The sequence below is a fragment of the Anoplolepis gracilipes genome, chromosome 5 (genome assembly GCF_047496725.1).
Source record: "Anoplolepis gracilipes chromosome 5, ASM4749672v1, whole genome shotgun sequence".
NCBI lineage: Eukaryota > Metazoa > Arthropoda > Insecta > Hymenoptera > Formicidae > Anoplolepis > Anoplolepis gracilipes.
In genome coordinates this window covers 553,459-570,196 of record NC_132974.1, presented here as the reverse complement: position 1 = coordinate 570,196, position 16,738 = coordinate 553,459, and the positions used below count along the sequence as shown (strand labels likewise).

General features: G+C 27.2%; 4 protein-coding genes across 6 annotated transcripts; 3 read left to right on the top strand and 1 right to left on the bottom strand.

Moving 5' to 3' along the window:
• Positions 1-214: 214 nt before the first annotated feature.
• On the bottom strand, positions 215-1,120 carry Rps27 (ribosomal protein S27). Its single transcript, XM_072892164.1, has 2 exons — positions 995-1,120; positions 215-536 (listed from the first exon to the last, which is right to left on the bottom strand). Exon 2 carries the CDS (start codon positions 532-534, stop codon positions 277-279), a length of 258 nt encoding a protein of 85 aa, XP_072748265.1. The 5' UTR covers positions 535-536; positions 995-1,120; the 3' UTR covers positions 215-276.
• A 178-nt stretch (positions 1,121-1,298) lies between these two features.
• LOC140666185 (low molecular weight phosphotyrosine protein phosphatase-like) lies at positions 1,299-2,585 on the top strand. Of its 2 annotated transcripts, none has more exons than XM_072893099.1 (4): positions 1,299-1,454; positions 1,630-1,820; positions 2,041-2,202; positions 2,333-2,484. In XM_072893099.1, the coding sequence occupies exons 1-4, from the start codon at positions 1,418-1,420 to the stop codon at positions 2,414-2,416; spliced, it is 474 nt and encodes a 157-aa protein (XP_072749200.1). In that variant the 5' UTR covers positions 1,299-1,417; the 3' UTR covers positions 2,417-2,484. The 2 variants fall into 2 exon arrangements, with proteins under 2 accessions (XP_072749200.1, XP_072749201.1); XM_072893100.1 differs by having other exon boundaries at positions 1,308-1,435; positions 2,333-2,585.
• A 219-nt stretch (positions 2,586-2,804) lies between these two features.
• Positions 2,805-4,956, top strand: LOC140666187 (low molecular weight phosphotyrosine protein phosphatase-like). Its single transcript, XM_072893101.1, has 5 exons — positions 2,805-3,256; positions 3,964-4,154; positions 4,263-4,424; positions 4,632-4,709; positions 4,798-4,956. The coding sequence occupies exons 1-5, from the start codon at positions 3,220-3,222 to the stop codon at positions 4,798-4,800; spliced, it is 471 nt and encodes a 156-aa protein (XP_072749202.1). The 5' UTR covers positions 2,805-3,219; the 3' UTR covers positions 4,801-4,956.
• A 776-nt stretch (positions 4,957-5,732) lies between these two features.
• LOC140665807 (uncharacterized) lies at positions 5,733-14,806 on the top strand. Of its 2 annotated transcripts, XM_072892367.1 has the most exons (14): positions 5,733-6,210; positions 7,535-7,802; positions 8,039-8,222; positions 8,856-8,993; positions 9,075-9,389; positions 9,490-9,725; positions 9,796-9,925; positions 10,657-11,748; positions 11,835-11,884; positions 12,317-12,788; positions 12,873-12,943; positions 13,104-13,428; positions 13,505-13,933; positions 14,012-14,806. In XM_072892367.1, exons 2-14 carry the CDS (start codon positions 7,618-7,620, stop codon positions 14,573-14,575), a joined length of 4,191 nt encoding a protein of 1,396 aa, XP_072748468.1. In that variant the 5' UTR covers positions 5,733-6,210; positions 7,535-7,617; the 3' UTR covers positions 14,576-14,806. The 2 variants fall into 2 exon arrangements, with proteins under 2 accessions (XP_072748468.1, XP_072748469.1); XM_072892368.1 differs by lacking the exons at positions 5,733-6,210; positions 7,535-7,802 and adding an exon at positions 8,582-8,623 and having other exon boundaries at positions 8,208-8,222.
• Positions 14,807-16,738: the final 1,932 nt, after the last annotated feature.

The following is a 16,738-nucleotide window of genomic DNA, read 5'->3' as shown; positions in this document are numbered from 1 at the left end:
ATTCAAATATAATTTGCACAACTTAATTTTGTGTTTATTTTAATTTTATTAATAGAAAATTATTTGCAAGATAATTGCAATTAATTTATCATTTATAAACTCACAATACATGAAGATTAGATTCCAAATTTCTGAAAAATATCTTTAGTACAGATTGTGTCTGATGCAATATATCCTGTATAATATACAAGCAGATATTAAATAACAAAAAATGTTATAATGTGATTGTATTTATTTATCGAATATAAAGAGAAGCATTAAATACATCACGTAAAATTAACATTGAACTTTTCTTCTAAAAGAGCAACCTTCCGTTAGCCTTGCCTTCCCACCCGTGGGTGTGCAAAGTATCGTACGACATCCGTCACATTCTACTGGCCTCTGAGCGTGGGAAAATATAGTTTTTATAGCGTAACAGCCCGGGCATTTGACATCCATGAAGTAACTGTTGGGCTTCTGCACAAGCCTTTTCAGTTTATGTTTCCTCTTCTCCTCGATGGGACTGGGATGCAAGAAATCTCTAGCCAATGGCATTTCTGCAAAACAGAATCAGCTGTTAAAACTCTCTCATCAAAAATATCACTCGTAAGTCGTTTTGTCAAACAGTGGGCATATCTTTTTGCACGTGTCTATACTGTTTGTTCTCTTGAGAGGCAATCAACGAGATGTACATAACATTGTGCAATTCTTATTTAATAGCAGTGACATTAGAACCATGAGAGGTGAGAAAGTAAAGAATTTGAAGAAATGCAAATAAAATTGATTAAAAAAAAACCCTCAACGCTGGCACGGATCGACTGAAGGTATTAATTGATTTATCGTCTTTGCATAATAATATTTTTCTGACATATACGTGGTGAGATGGACGACACGACGATGTCGAAGAATGCCGCAACGATATGCACGTCGATCGACTTATTCCCGCCCGATCGAGTCCATCGTGTTGTAATTAAATGAGATCCGCGATTAATAGCGAATAAAACGGTAGGCTTACTTGCAAAATTCGCTGCGTATTTCGTCTCAATTTCAATAATTACAATCGTAACCACGTGTTTAGTACAACGTTACGTACTGAAAAGAGATATCGTCGGATTCGACGCGAAACATTTTAATCCCTAAATACCCCTATCAATATTGCCAACTGTTTTTTGTCACATGTCACTTGAATGCGGAGTGCTAGTGACAGGGAAATTTTTATTCCCTATTTCTGTCACGATTTTGGCCAATCAAATTCAATTGTACTCCAAGGAACTTAATTTTCGAACACAACCTTAAAGACGTCATTTCCGGGGAAAAAGATATTCGCGCTAAAAAGTCCATTTTTATTACTTACTTGAATAAAAAATGTAATCGCAGATCATGGTATAAAAATTTCGTTTGCGAGATATCAGAAATAAATTAAGTATTTTACGTCAAGATGTCGCAGAAAAAAAGAGTACTTATGATTTGTTTAGGTAAAAATATTATGGGGAAAAAAAGAAAAAATAATTTCTAAAAAATTTATAGTTTATATTATTTTTATATTATTTATAATTTATTTTATATTATTTATGGTTATGATGTTTATTAATTAAATGATGCTTATCATATAGTTATGATGTTTATTAATTACTTGTACATTTATTGTAGGCAATATTTGTCGGTCACCAATAGCAGAGGCTGTATTTGAAAATGAGATGAGCAAGAGAGGTTTGAAGAATCAGTGGGAAGTAGAAAGCGCTGCTATTATAGGATATCATACAAGTAAAATGCCAGATCATAGAGCTTTGAGTACGCTAAAGGAAAATGGGATCACTAATTATTCTCACAGAGCACGCCAAGTAAGACTGTAGGCTGAAATTAAACGTTTCAATTGTACAGGTTTAATCATAATTGATAGAAATAACAATATTAAGGTCCTTTGGTCCTTTTTTTATGAGAATAATTTTACAAATTTCTTTTTATAAAAATAAATATGACTATAATTAAACAATTAGTCAATATTATCTAAATCATATTTACTACTTATGACTACAAATTGTTTATTGCATTTATTTATAGATTACGCAAGATGATTTTAATAAATTTGATTGGATTTTTGGCATGGATAATGATAACATTCAAGATTTAAATGGTCTAAAGCCAAAGGAATGCCGGGCAAAAGTGGAGCTTCTAGGAAGTTACGACCCAAGCGGAGAAATCATAATACGAGATCCGTATTATGTATGTCAACTTTCAATTTATTTATATAATATATTTAATATTTTATTATATATTATATTTAATATATTATACATTTAAAAAATCACTAAAAATGGAAATGTTTAAATTTATTTTTATGATTTTCTTGCAGGATGCTGGTAGCGCAGGATTTCAAAAAGCTTATGAACAATGTTTGAGAAGTGCAACAGCATTTTTGAACAAATATGCAAATTAATGTAAAGAGTAATCTAAATATCAATTTAAAAGCAATTTGAGGAAAATATGTTTAATGTAAACTAATAAAATTTTATATTAAATTTCTCGTGATTTGTGATTTAATTCTGAAATTTAAAAATACATTTATTTTGCAATTTTATCTAGTGATCTAATATGGCCGCGGTGACTACTCGGGAGTTTTAAACCTATCACACAATGCCAGGGAATAATAGGGAATAACACAGACAAGAAAGAGAAAAAGATCATGTATTTGCCTGTATTATTCTCTGTTCTTATTGCCTATTGCTTGGCATTATGTGATAGGCCTTAATGAAAGTTTGTTGAATTGAAATTCTAAAAATATATATCTTTATGTGTGTATGTGAAGTGTAATAAAGAATCATATTTTTTTTTGTTTTGAAGAATTACATCTCCAAATTAAAAAAAAATAGATCTTCAGTGCTTTAAAATCTATGAAAAACTGGAGCTAAAGATGACTTAATCTGCAAACTGGTTCTGATATTATTTTTACTTACAAGCAGTTATTTATAAATATATAATCTACTCTGAAATTATTGCAAAATATATAATATATGCACTGTCGTCATGAGAGAACTGCATCCCAAGAAAACTAAATTGGATAGGCGTTTTTCAGCAAGTACCACAATAAGCAACACATATCAGTGTGTCTCGCTCACACCAGTGGACACTGTGTTACACTCTGTGTCTTGCTGAAAAATCTCCCAATATTACATAATTTTTTCTAATTTTCTTAGCAATTTTTAGATAAGTAAAACTTGTAATAGTGAAAGGAATCAAAAAATGACGCAAAAGAAGAAGGTCCTTATGGTTTGTTTAGGTATATCTTTCTTTGTTGATTAATATGTATTTCTTAAATTGTTTTCTATTGTTTTAAATAAATAATGTAAATTAGATATTAGTATTTCAACTTTTTTTTGCACAAGAAGAAAAGAAAATAGATATGATTATAAATTAAGATTGATCTGATATATGACGAAAAAAAGAAAAATAATTCATCTAATATAGTTTCTTTGTATAATTAAACTTAAATTTCACTTAAAGTTTGAGGTTATAAATTTCCTCACTATTTTTAAATGTTATATAATTAAATGGATATATATTATGTTAAAATAAATAAAGCGTTAAAATAAAATATCTATAATTTTTTCTTAAAATGTTCTATTAAAACTTTTTTACGCAATTTAAAAATCTGACAATACGAGAGATATTTTTTGAAATTCTGCATAATGCATTTCAAAGATTATGTGAAATTAAATATATTTTTATTAAAGTATATATTTTAATGAGATATTTTTTATATATTTATATAATTTATAGCATAGAATGATACTAAATTTTGTTTATTTTTAAATTATTTTATTTATACATAATATTAAATAAATTAGTGAATTTTCTTATAAAAGAATTCATAAAAAAATTTAAAAATTCATAAAAATAAGTGAAATAAAGAAATACATAAAAAATATATTTTTTAAAGATAATAATATTCCTAAATTAGTCTCTCAAATGATTTTATTGGCGTAGGAAATAGTTGCCGTTCCCCTATGGCAGAGGCAGTGTTTCAGGATCAAGTACAAAAAATGGGTCTGTCTGATTTTTGGGAGGTTGAAAGTGCCGCTATTCTAAGATATCACGTAGGTAATCCTCCAGAGCCTAGAGCGATGTCTACTCTTCGAAAAGAGGGAATTACGAATTACTCTCATGTCGCGAGACAAGTGAGTCGTGTATTTCTATTTTTTATTTTATTTTTTAGTTGTGATTTTTATTATCTTTTTTTATTATATGACATTCCTTTTGTTAGATAAAAATTATATATTTTTTAGATCGTAACAAACGATTTCTATAAATTCGATTGGATATTCGGAATGGACGAGTATATCATTCGTAGCCTGTACGAAATGCGACCGAAAGATACTCGAGCGACGATTGAGCTACTTGGCAAATACGATCCGGCTGGAATAGTTGTCATAAAAGATCCCTTATTTGTATGTATATACAGGGTGTCTCAAAATTTAACCCGCTCTACCTGCATCCGAGAGGTGATACGGTCATTTTGAGACACCCTGTATATATATATATATAAATTAATTTCATAAAAAAAATAAATAAATAAAAAAGTTTTCCATGTTTAATACAGGTCAGGCATTCTTTATTGTATTTTTCTAATATACAATTATTTTTCTTTTCGACAGGATGACGATAGTGCTGGATTTGAGAAAGCGTTTGAACAAGCTTTAAGGAGTATACGCTTATTTTTGACAATTAACATGGTATTTTTCATCTTATCCCTTTAATATTATTTATAGGATAAATAATATATTAATTTTATAAACATAATATATTCTTATATAATTCTAGTAAGAAGAAAAAAGAAAAGGAAAAGATAAGAAAAGAGAGAGAAAGAGAGAGAGAGAGAGAATGTAATTGAGAAAAAGAGAGGTATATATAAATTCAAATGTATAACGTGTGTGACATATAATGAATAGCGTGCGCCTGTGATGTTTAGTATTTAATAATTATTATTTATATATTGTTAACCATGATAAATAAGATAAAAATAAAAATAATGTTAAAATTAAATAAATAAAACAAAATTAATAAATTATATGTATATAAAAATTTAATTAATTATATATAAAAATAACATTATTTATTTTAGATTTTATATTTTATTTTAAGATTTTTAATATTTTTATAAATCATGATCTTATCATGGTTGTTTTATAATATCTTAGGCAGCGCACAATATTTTATGATAAATAATTTATAAATATTTATGAAAATATATTCTTTTGAAATATATATAAATATTTTATACTTATTTTATAAAAATCTTTATTCGACATATTATTAAAATATAAATAAAATGTATAATATTTATGATAAGTATAAAAAGAAATATTTATATATAGTAATTTATATTTTATAAATATTTTTCAAATAATTTGCTAGGATATTTAAGGCAAATATGATATCTATTATTCAATCTAAAATCTGAAAAATATTTATAAAATATTTAAATAATTATTATAAATATTTTGTAAATATTTTATATCTGGGATACTTTTTTATAATCCCTTCTTATAAAACTAAAAGCTCTAAATGAAATAAGAGCTAAAAAAATAAAAATAAAAGTTAAAATAAATAAAATAAAATAAACAAATTATATATAAAAAATTAAATTAATTATATACAATAAAAATAACATTATTATTTATTTTAGATTTTCAATATTTTTATCAATCGTGATCTTATCATATACTTGTTAATATAAATCATAAAAAAGAATATTAGTAACAAAAAAGTGACTGTAGCATCTTATTGTTAACTGGAACACCGACGAGATATTATTATTAAAATCGTCGGTGGCTGGAGTCTGTCAGAGTGAAGTCAATTACGCGTCTGGAGCACAGCGTGCGTCCAATGACCACAACAATTAACTCACGCATGCGTACAAAAATCGGAGAAACTTGTCCCTCGCGCACTGCATGGATGACATGGATGGTCGGCGTCGGAGGCCAGTAGTCAGTATCCTTTATGTACCTGGTCAGTAACGGTCGGCGATCGGTGGTTTGTCAACAGTCGTCAATTGTACTGCAAGTGTATCGCATATTTGGAGTCTCGAACAAAGGAAAAAGGGAAGAGATTCCCGTTCTCGCATTTCGTAGATCCCCGTAATCTTACATCTGATCTGATCGATTGATGTGTGAGATAAACAACATTTCGCAAGATGTAAAAGGGAGCAATAACACCTATTCGACGAAAAAAAAGGTTAGTAGGAAAAAAAAAAAAAACAGAACTGGTAGATTTCCTGAAATAAAGGAGAAAATGAAGATTCTCGTATATAAGGCGTCAAAATGGCGTGTGACTCTAAAATAGGATAACAAAGAGAGGAAAAAAAATGAGATGTGAGAAAAGAACGTCCAGTATACCATTCCAATTCAGAATATCCAAATAAAAATAAAACAAAAGAAATGTATGTATATATATATATATATATATATATATATATATATATATATATATATATATATATATATATATGTGTATTATATGCAGGACGTATCGGAAATCGTGGTACACGTGTAATGGAGATGATTCCTTGTGTAAATACAAAGAGAAAACGTAGAAACATTTTTTTTGTATAAGATTTCGTTTTTGAGAAAATTATTTTCTTGTTTTTTTTTTTTTTTTTTTTTTTTTTTAAGAGATTAAAAAGAAGAGATTTTACACGTATATATTTATATGTGTGTTTATGTAAAGAAGAAAAGGAAGAAAAATAATATATTTACGACGCGCAATTAGATACATTATATAAAGAAAGCCTTCCTTTTTTTTTATTACTCAATCTAAAATTTGTGTGACATATATTTTTCGGCTATGGATGAAATCACGGTTGATAAATTTTATCGATTTATGCGATATTTGGGATTATCATTAAAATAATCGCAGATAATATCGTATGATTGATAACTTTTAATTTTTTTTTAATTGTCTGATGCAGTCGTATAAAGCTATTTATTTTTTAAACCTGGAGTAGTATTTTTTTGTTAGACTTGATTTATATTTATATGATATATATATATGTGTGTGTGTGTGTGTGTGTGTGTGTGTGATATGTATAGCAGATTTATATAATTTCTAATAAGGTGAAGAGATTTTATATATATATGAAGATGTAAGATAAAAAACTAATGATAAAGATGATGAGATTCTGGAGCAATTTCTATATTGATTGTTGCTGAATAAACATTATAAATGATTGATACTTACATAATAGTTACATTGTTTTATTGCGATACTGCGAAATAATGCATGTATATCTATATTCAATCAAAATAGATAAATAGATTTTATTATGTTATTTTTATTTATTATTATTAACAAATTAAAAGTTACATTAGGATTACAATTATATTACATATATTGGGATTACAATTGTATTATATTTATTCTTAAATACTTAATTATTCTTAAATACTAGGGTTTTTATCTCTTGAAATTTCTTAAGAATAAATTATCTATTTACATTTCAATTATATGTATATAATTGAATTTAACAGAAAATTAAGTGATGTATTATTCGTTATTTTAGATATCTTAAGTTTGAGTGAGATAACTGCAAGTTGTAGCATCATAATTTGGTACTAAAATCTTTTTTCATCTTTAATCGTAAAGATGGAAAAGCCTCATCAAGAAATCCTCCATCAGTTGAGGAAAAATATAATTGATGATCTAGACGTTGATAATATTATAGACTCTTTAGTAAATAACTATATTTTACAAATAGAGGATGTTAAAAGAATTTTTACTGGAGCTACTGCAGAAGAGAGAGTAGCAAAATTATTAGATATACTTCCAAGGTACGTTTATACTTTCTTGTCTTGTATTTGCACATGTTTCATATAATCTTACATATATGTTATTGTTTTAATTTATTACTTAAATTGTTAGCCTATTTTTACTAACAAATAACAATAGTCATATACATGTCGCCAATTACTCTCATAATTTGCATTTTTATTTAACAATGTATAGCTTATAATAGACATTAGAGTTCTATGTAATCATTAAGTGTTTTTATTAACATTTTTTTAAGATGTGGTCCATATGCTTTTGATGTTTTCCATCAATCTTTAAAACATCACTACATCTGGCTTAGCGAGCAAATAGATAAATTGTTATGTAATTATACAATAGAAAACAATGGTGAGATAGATTATTATGCTGGACCTTTTAACGTGCCACCTCTTCCTCCATTGACAGTTACCAGAGAAGAGAAGGTATAATTACAAGTATAATATTGATATAATATTAACTTACATGAGTCATTCTGGCTATATTTTAACCGTAGTTGCTCTAGTGATAAGATAAAATTATCAACTTTGTGGTATTGATTATTATCTGACATTACATTTATCTCTATAATGCATATTTCTTATTACAATATGTGTAGACTATATTATTACACAGAGAAAAATTTATGTTAATAATCTTTGATGAAATTTTAACGATCTTTAAGTATAATAAAAAATTAGCTTTTTTCTTTTATGTCAGATGTAATATATTTAATCCTGTGCTATTTTATAGATGTAATTTGTTGTGATAATTGTGATAATTTATTTCATATTCTCTTACTTAGTTTAATTGTTTCTTTCTATGCAAACATATGGGAATTTAAATCGTAAGTTTATAAAAAATTACTTATAAATGTATACACACTTATATATTATAAAGTTTTACTTATATATAATATATATACAGGGTGTATATATTATATATAATAATGTGCCATTTTAAACATCTTGTGTATAATAAATGATATAATAAGAGTGTTTGTGTACTTTTTATTTAATTAATTTTGATTCTCTAATTTATGAGATAAAATTTCATTGTATCATACATTATATTTACAGATTACACAGTTGAGGAAGACTTTAGAACAATTAAAGTCCAAAGAATATGTTGTGTTACATGGCATGAAAGGATTTGGAAAATCAAGTCTTACTGCCAATGCTCTCAAGGACGCGATATTAGTGAAAAAGTTATTTACTGTATGTTTCTATGGATTATTGGGCGCTTGCAAAATTTAATATTACATTTTGCAAATAATTTTCTTTTTATTTTTATTTTAGAATCAAATTTACTGGATTAAATTTACATGTGATGGTTCTGTTGATGAGGAAATATTAATTCAGCTGAATGTACTCTATCATAATATTAAAAACTTGGAAATCCAACCGAATGAATCGTTCACTCCGCTACAGAAAGAGCCTTTAATTCGATATTTTAAATCTTATTTTGGCCAGCAAGATAATTGCAATGCTTTACTGATTTTAGATGATGTGTCTAACAAAAAGATAATCAATGCTTTTGATTTTGAATGTAAAACTCTAGTTCTCACTGCCGATATCAATGTTCTACAAGGAAAAAAATTTAAGAAAATAGAGGTATAATACCATCTATAGAATATCTTTCATTACTTTTAAGTTTATACATATGTGTTAAAATTTATAATTATTTTTACACAAAAATATGCATTGTTTTCAGATGAATGATGGATTTACAGAAACAGAAACATTAGGTTTATTTGCTAAAGTGTTGGAAATGGACGTGGATAAACTGCCAATAGAAGCAAAAAGAATTCATGAAGAATGTAAGGGTATGCCTTTACTCATTGCTATGTTTGCTGCACAATTTAAGGAATTTAAATACGATATGAGAATACACTCCGATAGATGGAGATATTATCTACAATCCTTGAGAAAAAAGGATGCAAAAAACAAGTAAGAGTCTTATATAATTTCTAAATAATTGTATTAATAAAATTATATTGTTATATACATTGTGTTACAGAGTAATAAGAGAATTTTTTAAGAAACAAGAAACTATTTTTGATATGTGTATTGGACAATTAAAACCAAATTTAAAAGAGTATTATAAGAGTCTAGCTATTTTTAAGGAAGATGTTAACATAACTTCAAAGGTATAATAAGATTATAAAATTTATTATTAATTTCTTGCACACATAAAGATTTACATCAATGTTATTATCAGGGAAACATGGGTTAAATTAATTAAATTAAAATTGCACGATTTTAAAGAAGGACAAAATAAATGAAATAAATAAAATCTTTAAATAGGATTTGAAGAGAATTTTTCATTCTTTTAAATGGAAACATATTTTTTTTATAGCAAAATTGTAGTACATATTGTTTTTAAATGTAAATTTTATCATAACTTTTAATCTTCAAACTGAACACATGTGGGTCTTTCCATGCCATTTTTAATCCATTGTTTTAAAAAATATTAATAAAATCGCGAGGTTAGAAACTTATCCAAAAAAAAGTTTGTGTCAAAAGGAACTTATAACTGAAAGGACAATTCAAACAGTTTATTCAGTGCAAAGTGCTGGTGAATCTAAATCTGAAGCGGACAAATGACCTGTGTTCAGTTTGAGGGTTAAAAATATTTATTGCTACCCTATTATAAAAAAAAAAATATATTACCATTTAAAAAATCAAAAAGTACTTCGAATTTCTAAAATGCTTTCACTTAAAAAAATTTTGTTTTTTATATTTTGTCTTCTTTAAAACTATGTAATTTTAATTTTATCTAAGTTATTTCTCTTTACAAATAATTACATTGATATAAGTCTCAAGATGATAATTATTTTTTTTTCTTTCTCTCAATAATTTAATAACTTAATTTTTTTAGACTTTAGCAATTCTCTGGGAAGAAGATATACATCACGTTGACGATTTGATGCTTGATTTGTGCCATAAATCACTTGTAGCTAAAAAATGGAATAAAGATTTGAAATGTTACATTTATGGCGTACATGATTTACTGCTGTGTCATTTAAGGACGAAACTAACACAAAATGAATTGACACAGTTGCATAAATCTGTTATTGAAAAATATCGTGAACATTGCAATAACGATTTTTCCAAATTGCCAGATGACAATTATATTTATTCCTATATTGGTCATCATTTGGAGCAAGCAAAATTATTTGAGGAATTTCCGAAACTTTATTTGGACTTTAGTTTTATTCAAGCTAAAATAATGCATTCGGGTTTAACAGATCTATTGCTGGATTTTAAAAAATACAAAAGGTATATTACATACCATTATAACAACGAAGCTGAAGTCTTTGACATCGAAAGGTTTCTTCAAGAGCAAGCAAACATTATAGTGGAACACAGACGAAAGAAATGCTTGGATATAATTCAAATCGCGATGAATTATCCGTATCAAGGCTACGTCACGGAAACTGCCAAACAATTAGCTATGAAAAAAGGAAATTATCTATATTTATCTCATGACAAGACTCTCGAGCACGTGAATGTATCGTTAATTCACGAAATGTCAACGGATATCTGCACGTCATCTTTCACAGACCATTCTAATTTGATTTTGATTGGGAACGCATCGGGTAAAATAATTTTGTGGAATTCCGAAAGTATGCAGCAACAAATTTTTAACGGTCATAACGAAGAATATCCAATTACAAAACTTGTTGTATCTAAGGATGGTGACTGCTTCTTATCACTGAGTAGTGCTGGTATAGTAAAGCTATTTCTCCTTCGGTTGAGCGATGAGGAATTTGAACCCAATGATCAAAATTGTATGCCTGTGGAAAGCCCGCGACAAAAACAAAGTTCCTGGTCTGACATATTTATAAACAATAATCGTTTAGATGACAGTGTAGCTGAATTCTCGATCCCAGGTGAAAGAATATTAGACGTGGCATTTGGATACAACGATCAATATGTTGCCGCATGCACTGACAAATCAAAAATTCAGGTATTTGTTATATTAATTTATCTATTGTAATATATTTTTTAGAAAAATTTTAATATATGTATAATATTTTGTATGCTTTTTTTTAGATGTGGAATCGAATGGGAGAACTTATACTTGCTGTAGAAAAGGAGTTTGCGTAAGTATTGTAATTATTATGTGTATATGTGTTTATGTGTAAATGTTAATCTTGTTGACCTTGACATATGTTATAAGGATGAGGATATTAATTAATATTTACTTTGTTTTAATTGGCGGTTTGCTATAGTTTTTAGGGTATTTAATAAAAGTTATTACTATTTTCTATATATTTAGCTAATTAAATTTAAAAATACAAATATTACTAATTAAAAATAAAAAATACAAATATGAAAACGAATACCTTTTTAATATTAGTATATTTAAACTGTAATATCTTTACCCTTAAAACATGGAAAGTTGGAAATCCATGTAAAATCGAACGATAATAAAATCGATAAATATAATTTCATGTAGGTTTCCAACTTTTTGCTAAATGTAAAAATTTATTATGTGTGTTAGTACAGTATAATATGGCATCCATTTGTTACAGGGAAGTCGTGACGAAAATAGCGTTTACGAATCAATCTTCATTACTTCATGTAATAGACGAATCAGAGATGGCTTTTACTGTATACTTTAACGATGATGACACTTATCGATATCTTGCCTGTTACAATCTTAAGAAAGCTACAACTAGCAGAAAGGTCATCTTCTTTCATCAAGTACCCAACAGAAATTGGTTAATGATCGTTACCGAAAAGGAAGCTATATGTGTAAAATGGTGCTGGGATGGAGACATCACGCACAGTTTCAGTAAACAAAAAAAGGTGTTTATTGAAAACAGTTGTGTAACTTATGTTTGCGCAACTATAACTTATGACGGTGAATATATGATTATGGCTGACTCTGCGGGTTTTATAAATGTATGGCAGACCTCGGTTGGATATCCAATCGTCGCTATCTACAAAAGTCGCGTCACATCTTTAGATACTTATTGCTTGGAAGAAGAAGGCTGTCATATTGTAAGTATTAATTTAATTAATATATATTTAAATTTATAATATATATATATGCTTGAAATGATTAATATTATTTTTGTTTCTCAGATATGCGGAAACGGAAATAAATTATTTTACAAGTGGAAATTTCCAACACGAGAGTTGAATAAAAGACCAAAGTAATACATTGTTTTTATATTTATTCTCTTTCTCTCTGCCTTTGTCTATCTCTATCTATCTCTATCTCTCTCTTTCTCTCTCTCTCTCTCTCTCACACACATATTTATACTTTACTTTTTAAACTCAATTAAATTTAATTTTTCTTTTGTTAAACTACAGGAAATGTTTATTTGATGCAATAGTTAAACCTTATGACGAAACAGACATTACAGTCAAAGAGTGCCAGCTGAAGAAAATAATAATCTCATATGGGGAAGACACGATAGAACTTGAATCAAAAGGAAAAATAGTAAATTTACAACTTTCTCCTGGTGGAAACGAAATTATATATATTACGGACACAGGTACTATTACGTTATATGACATAACAACCAGGACGTCCAATTTTAGTTTGGATATGAAAGAACACAATATATTTCTGAAGATTATAAATATCTGTAACTTTAATGTAATAATATGTGGATGGAGCAGTAATAATACAATGGTATGTATTAAATTCTTAATTCAATTATTAAACACTCAAAATATTTAAGTGTATTTTTATTAATGCTTTTCAACAGATGATCCAAAATTCTGAAGGGATATTCACTCTAACAAATAAACTTGAAGGATGCATAATCGATGTTTACAAATTAGACGACAATCATGTGGCAATAATAACACAGAACGACATACAAATTTGGTTTTGGACTATTCTAACTGAGACTTCTGAATTAATACCTAAATTAATAAGACAACTTCCGTTAAAAGATTCAAAAGTTTTGTTTAGTTGTTTTCGAAACTTATCTAACAAAACTTATTTAGCAATTTTAAATGAATCATGTCAGTTAATTTTACACTGTTTGTACAGTGATAGGACAGTATTAGAATCACCTTGTAAGAAAATACAGTTTTATTTTATTTATACGTTTTCATGTAAAACAACTTGCTGTGATATTTCACAAAATGAACAATATATCGCTGTTGGAACTGAAAAAGGAGAAATTTTTGTAAGTTTATTTCATGATTACTTAATTAATTACATGCTCTGGTGAAAATTGAGACCTAATATTTTCTTTTGTTTTTAGATTATCGATATAGAAAACCGAACAGTGATCACTCAACTATCTTTCCATAAAGATCCTATCACGCAATTGTTTTGGGCACCGATTGCCGATGTTCCGATTTTACTCTCAGTGGCAAATAATGAACTAGTTTGGTGGAACATCGCTTTAACAAAGAATAATACAAGGAAAAGTCGAATGGGCATTAGGCACAGTATAAGTACTCCGTCACTCAGTCTAAATTCAGCATTTCAGAATCTAAAAATGCGTCCTAGCCGAAGCATAGATACCAATGTATCTAATTTACAAAACAATAATGCATCAGAAGATGCAATTTCAATTGAAAGAAATAACGATGGATCAGATATTACTGTCAATACTGTTCGTACTGTGAGCGAGTATTGGATAAACAAAAAAGGCAGAGATCCTGAAATGCCAGAATTATTAGCAGTTGTCGAATTGCCACCAAATCCATATACAAAGCTACACGTTTCTACAGATTTTACCAAATTTATTACAATTGACATGTACGGATCTATTAGTACCTTTAAACTCATTGATTTCGCAGGTATACAGATTGTAAATTAATGGAACATGCAATATTGCAATCGTGCAATAATATGTGATAATAGTCTTATTGCAGCAGGATGTAAATGTAAATTGAAAAAAAAAACAAAATACCGTTTGATACATTTATATCAAACTGTATTTTGATACATTTGTATTCGTTGTTGGAATCTGACATACATATTTAGAAAAAGAAAAAAACTAATTTAATACAATATAATGCAATATTTTTACTGCATATTTATGCTCAAGTTTACGTGAATGAAGTGTATATGCATATATATTACCTAATTATTTATGTACATTTTGTACATATATGCATATATATATTTATTTCATATCAACAGTTGCTGCCACTTGCATTTATTAAAAAATTAGCCATAATTTACTTCTTGCGTAGTAAAGCTCATTAATGAATATGCATTTTTTATACGGGAGCCTTTTCCGCTCTCTATATATTTAGTGCTACTATGATATAAAGAATAGTGTAACTCAGTGTTCGGAGTTAGTTGCCCTTTTCGGGCCGATTTCCGAGGCGACGCCTCCTATTCCCCCACTAGCGCTCGAGGCTCGACGGCTGCCGAATCGCTTCAGGCGCGTCCCTATAAGAAATGTGTTGGGATCCGTATGTTACGCACACAAATCGTTAGTTTTTTTTGCTAAATAATTTTTATTTTTATAAATAATTATAAATAAAATTATGTTAATAAATAATAAATATAATAATAAATAATATATACAATAAATAATTATAAATAAAATTGTTAATAAATAATAAATATAATAATAAATAATATATACAATAAAAAATATATAATAATAAATTATAAGTAAAAATATTAAAAATATTAAAAATATTATTAATGTTATGTAAAGCTATTATATATATATATATATATATATATATATATATATATATATACGTACACATATACATATACATATACATATTCGCATGCATATTAATAATAGAATTTTTAATATATTTATTAATAATTTATTTTATTTATTATTATATTTTTTTTATTATATATTATTATATTTATTATTTGTTAATATACTTTTATTTATTATTTATAATTATTTATAAAAATAAAAATTATTTAGCAAGAAAAATTTTAATGATTTGTGGCGTAACATACGAACCTCAATATATTTCTTATAGTTACACACCTGAAGTATAGCGTTCGGCGGCTCGGCTGTCGAGCCTCGAGCGCTAGTGGGGGAATAGGAGGTGGCGCCTCGGAAATCGGCCCAAAAAGGGCAACTAACTCCGAGCACTGGTGTAACTAATATATATATATTTGTGCCATCGCGCCATAAAATTATTTATTAAGCTGCCAAACATATTTCACCGATGTATTTTTATCCTTTTGCAAGTTTTTACTGATTTTTGATAATTGCTACATCACTCTTATTACAAGTATTTTAGAAAATTCTTTGGAATGAATAATGTATTTATGACAATAGTATTTTTTATATTAAAGATTTCAAACATTTTTTTTTTTTACCACTGCTTTTATAGTAAAGATTTAACGAATATAAGACTGATAAATGTGACAGTTCATGAATTTCACTAGACTCATCCGAGTCGATTAATTGTATATATGACAATTAATGACATTTAATGGCATTTATTATATATAATTCATGTGCCTTATACATTATAAATATGTAACAGCTTTTTAAAAATGTGCATCTGTACGATGTAATAATACTATTTTATATATATGGTAATATATATATATATATTACCGCTGTTAGACTTCAACTTATTTTTCTATAATAATTTGTTATTATCTATTTCTTTTTATAATTTAATAGCTTGTTCGTCAGTTAGCTCAACAATTTTAAATCGTTATTTTTTTCTGTTTATTCCTCTTTTTTTTCAGTTTTTTCTTACATCATTTTCTTACATCCTATTTTATTTTTATTTTATCAGAAGCAGTATTAGGCGAACTAAAGTGTTAACTTTGTTTTTTAAACTTGCTCATAATAAGTTGTTTAACGCTTCCTTCGCAGCCTCGAATAAAAATCTGTGTACATATATATATGTATATATATAAATATGTATAAATATTATAATATTGTATAAATATAATACAGTACAGATGGACATTTTTATATTGCTGTCCTACGAAACTATATTGTGAAACTTTTTCTATCTAATTGTATTAGACTGTA

Coding starts and splice junctions, on each gene's coding strand:
- Rps27 (XM_072892164.1), bottom strand. CDS start 534: ATGCCATTGGCTAGAGATTTCTTGCATCCCAGTCCCATCGAGGAGAAG.
- LOC140666185 (XM_072893099.1), top strand. CDS start 1,418: ATGTCGCAGAAAAAAAGAGTACTTATGATTTGTTTAG. Junction 1,455..1,629: donor AGTACTTATGATTTGTTTAG/GTAAAAATATTA, acceptor CATTTATTGTAG/GCAATATTTGTCGGTCACCA. Junction 2,203..2,332: donor TAATACGAGATCCGTATTAT/GTATGTCAACTT, acceptor ATTTTCTTGCAG/GATGCTGGTAGCGCAGGATT.
- LOC140666187 (XM_072893101.1), top strand. CDS start 3,220: ATGACGCAAAAGAAGAAGGTCCTTATGGTTTGTTTAG. Junction 3,257..3,963: donor GGTCCTTATGGTTTGTTTAG/GTATATCTTTCT, acceptor TTATTGGCGTAG/GAAATAGTTGCCGTTCCCCT. Junction 4,425..4,631: donor TCATAAAAGATCCCTTATTT/GTATGTATATAC, acceptor TCTTTTCGACAG/GATGACGATAGTGCTGGATT.
- LOC140665807 (XM_072892367.1), top strand. CDS start 7,618: ATGGAAAAGCCTCATCAAGAAATCCTCCATCAGTTGAGGAAAAATATA. Junction 7,803..8,038: donor TTATTAGATATACTTCCAAG/GTACGTTTATAC, acceptor CATTTTTTTAAG/ATGTGGTCCATATGCTTTTG. Junction 9,926..10,656: donor ATGTTAACATAACTTCAAAG/GTATAATAAGAT, acceptor TAATTTTTTTAG/ACTTTAGCAATTCTCTGGGA.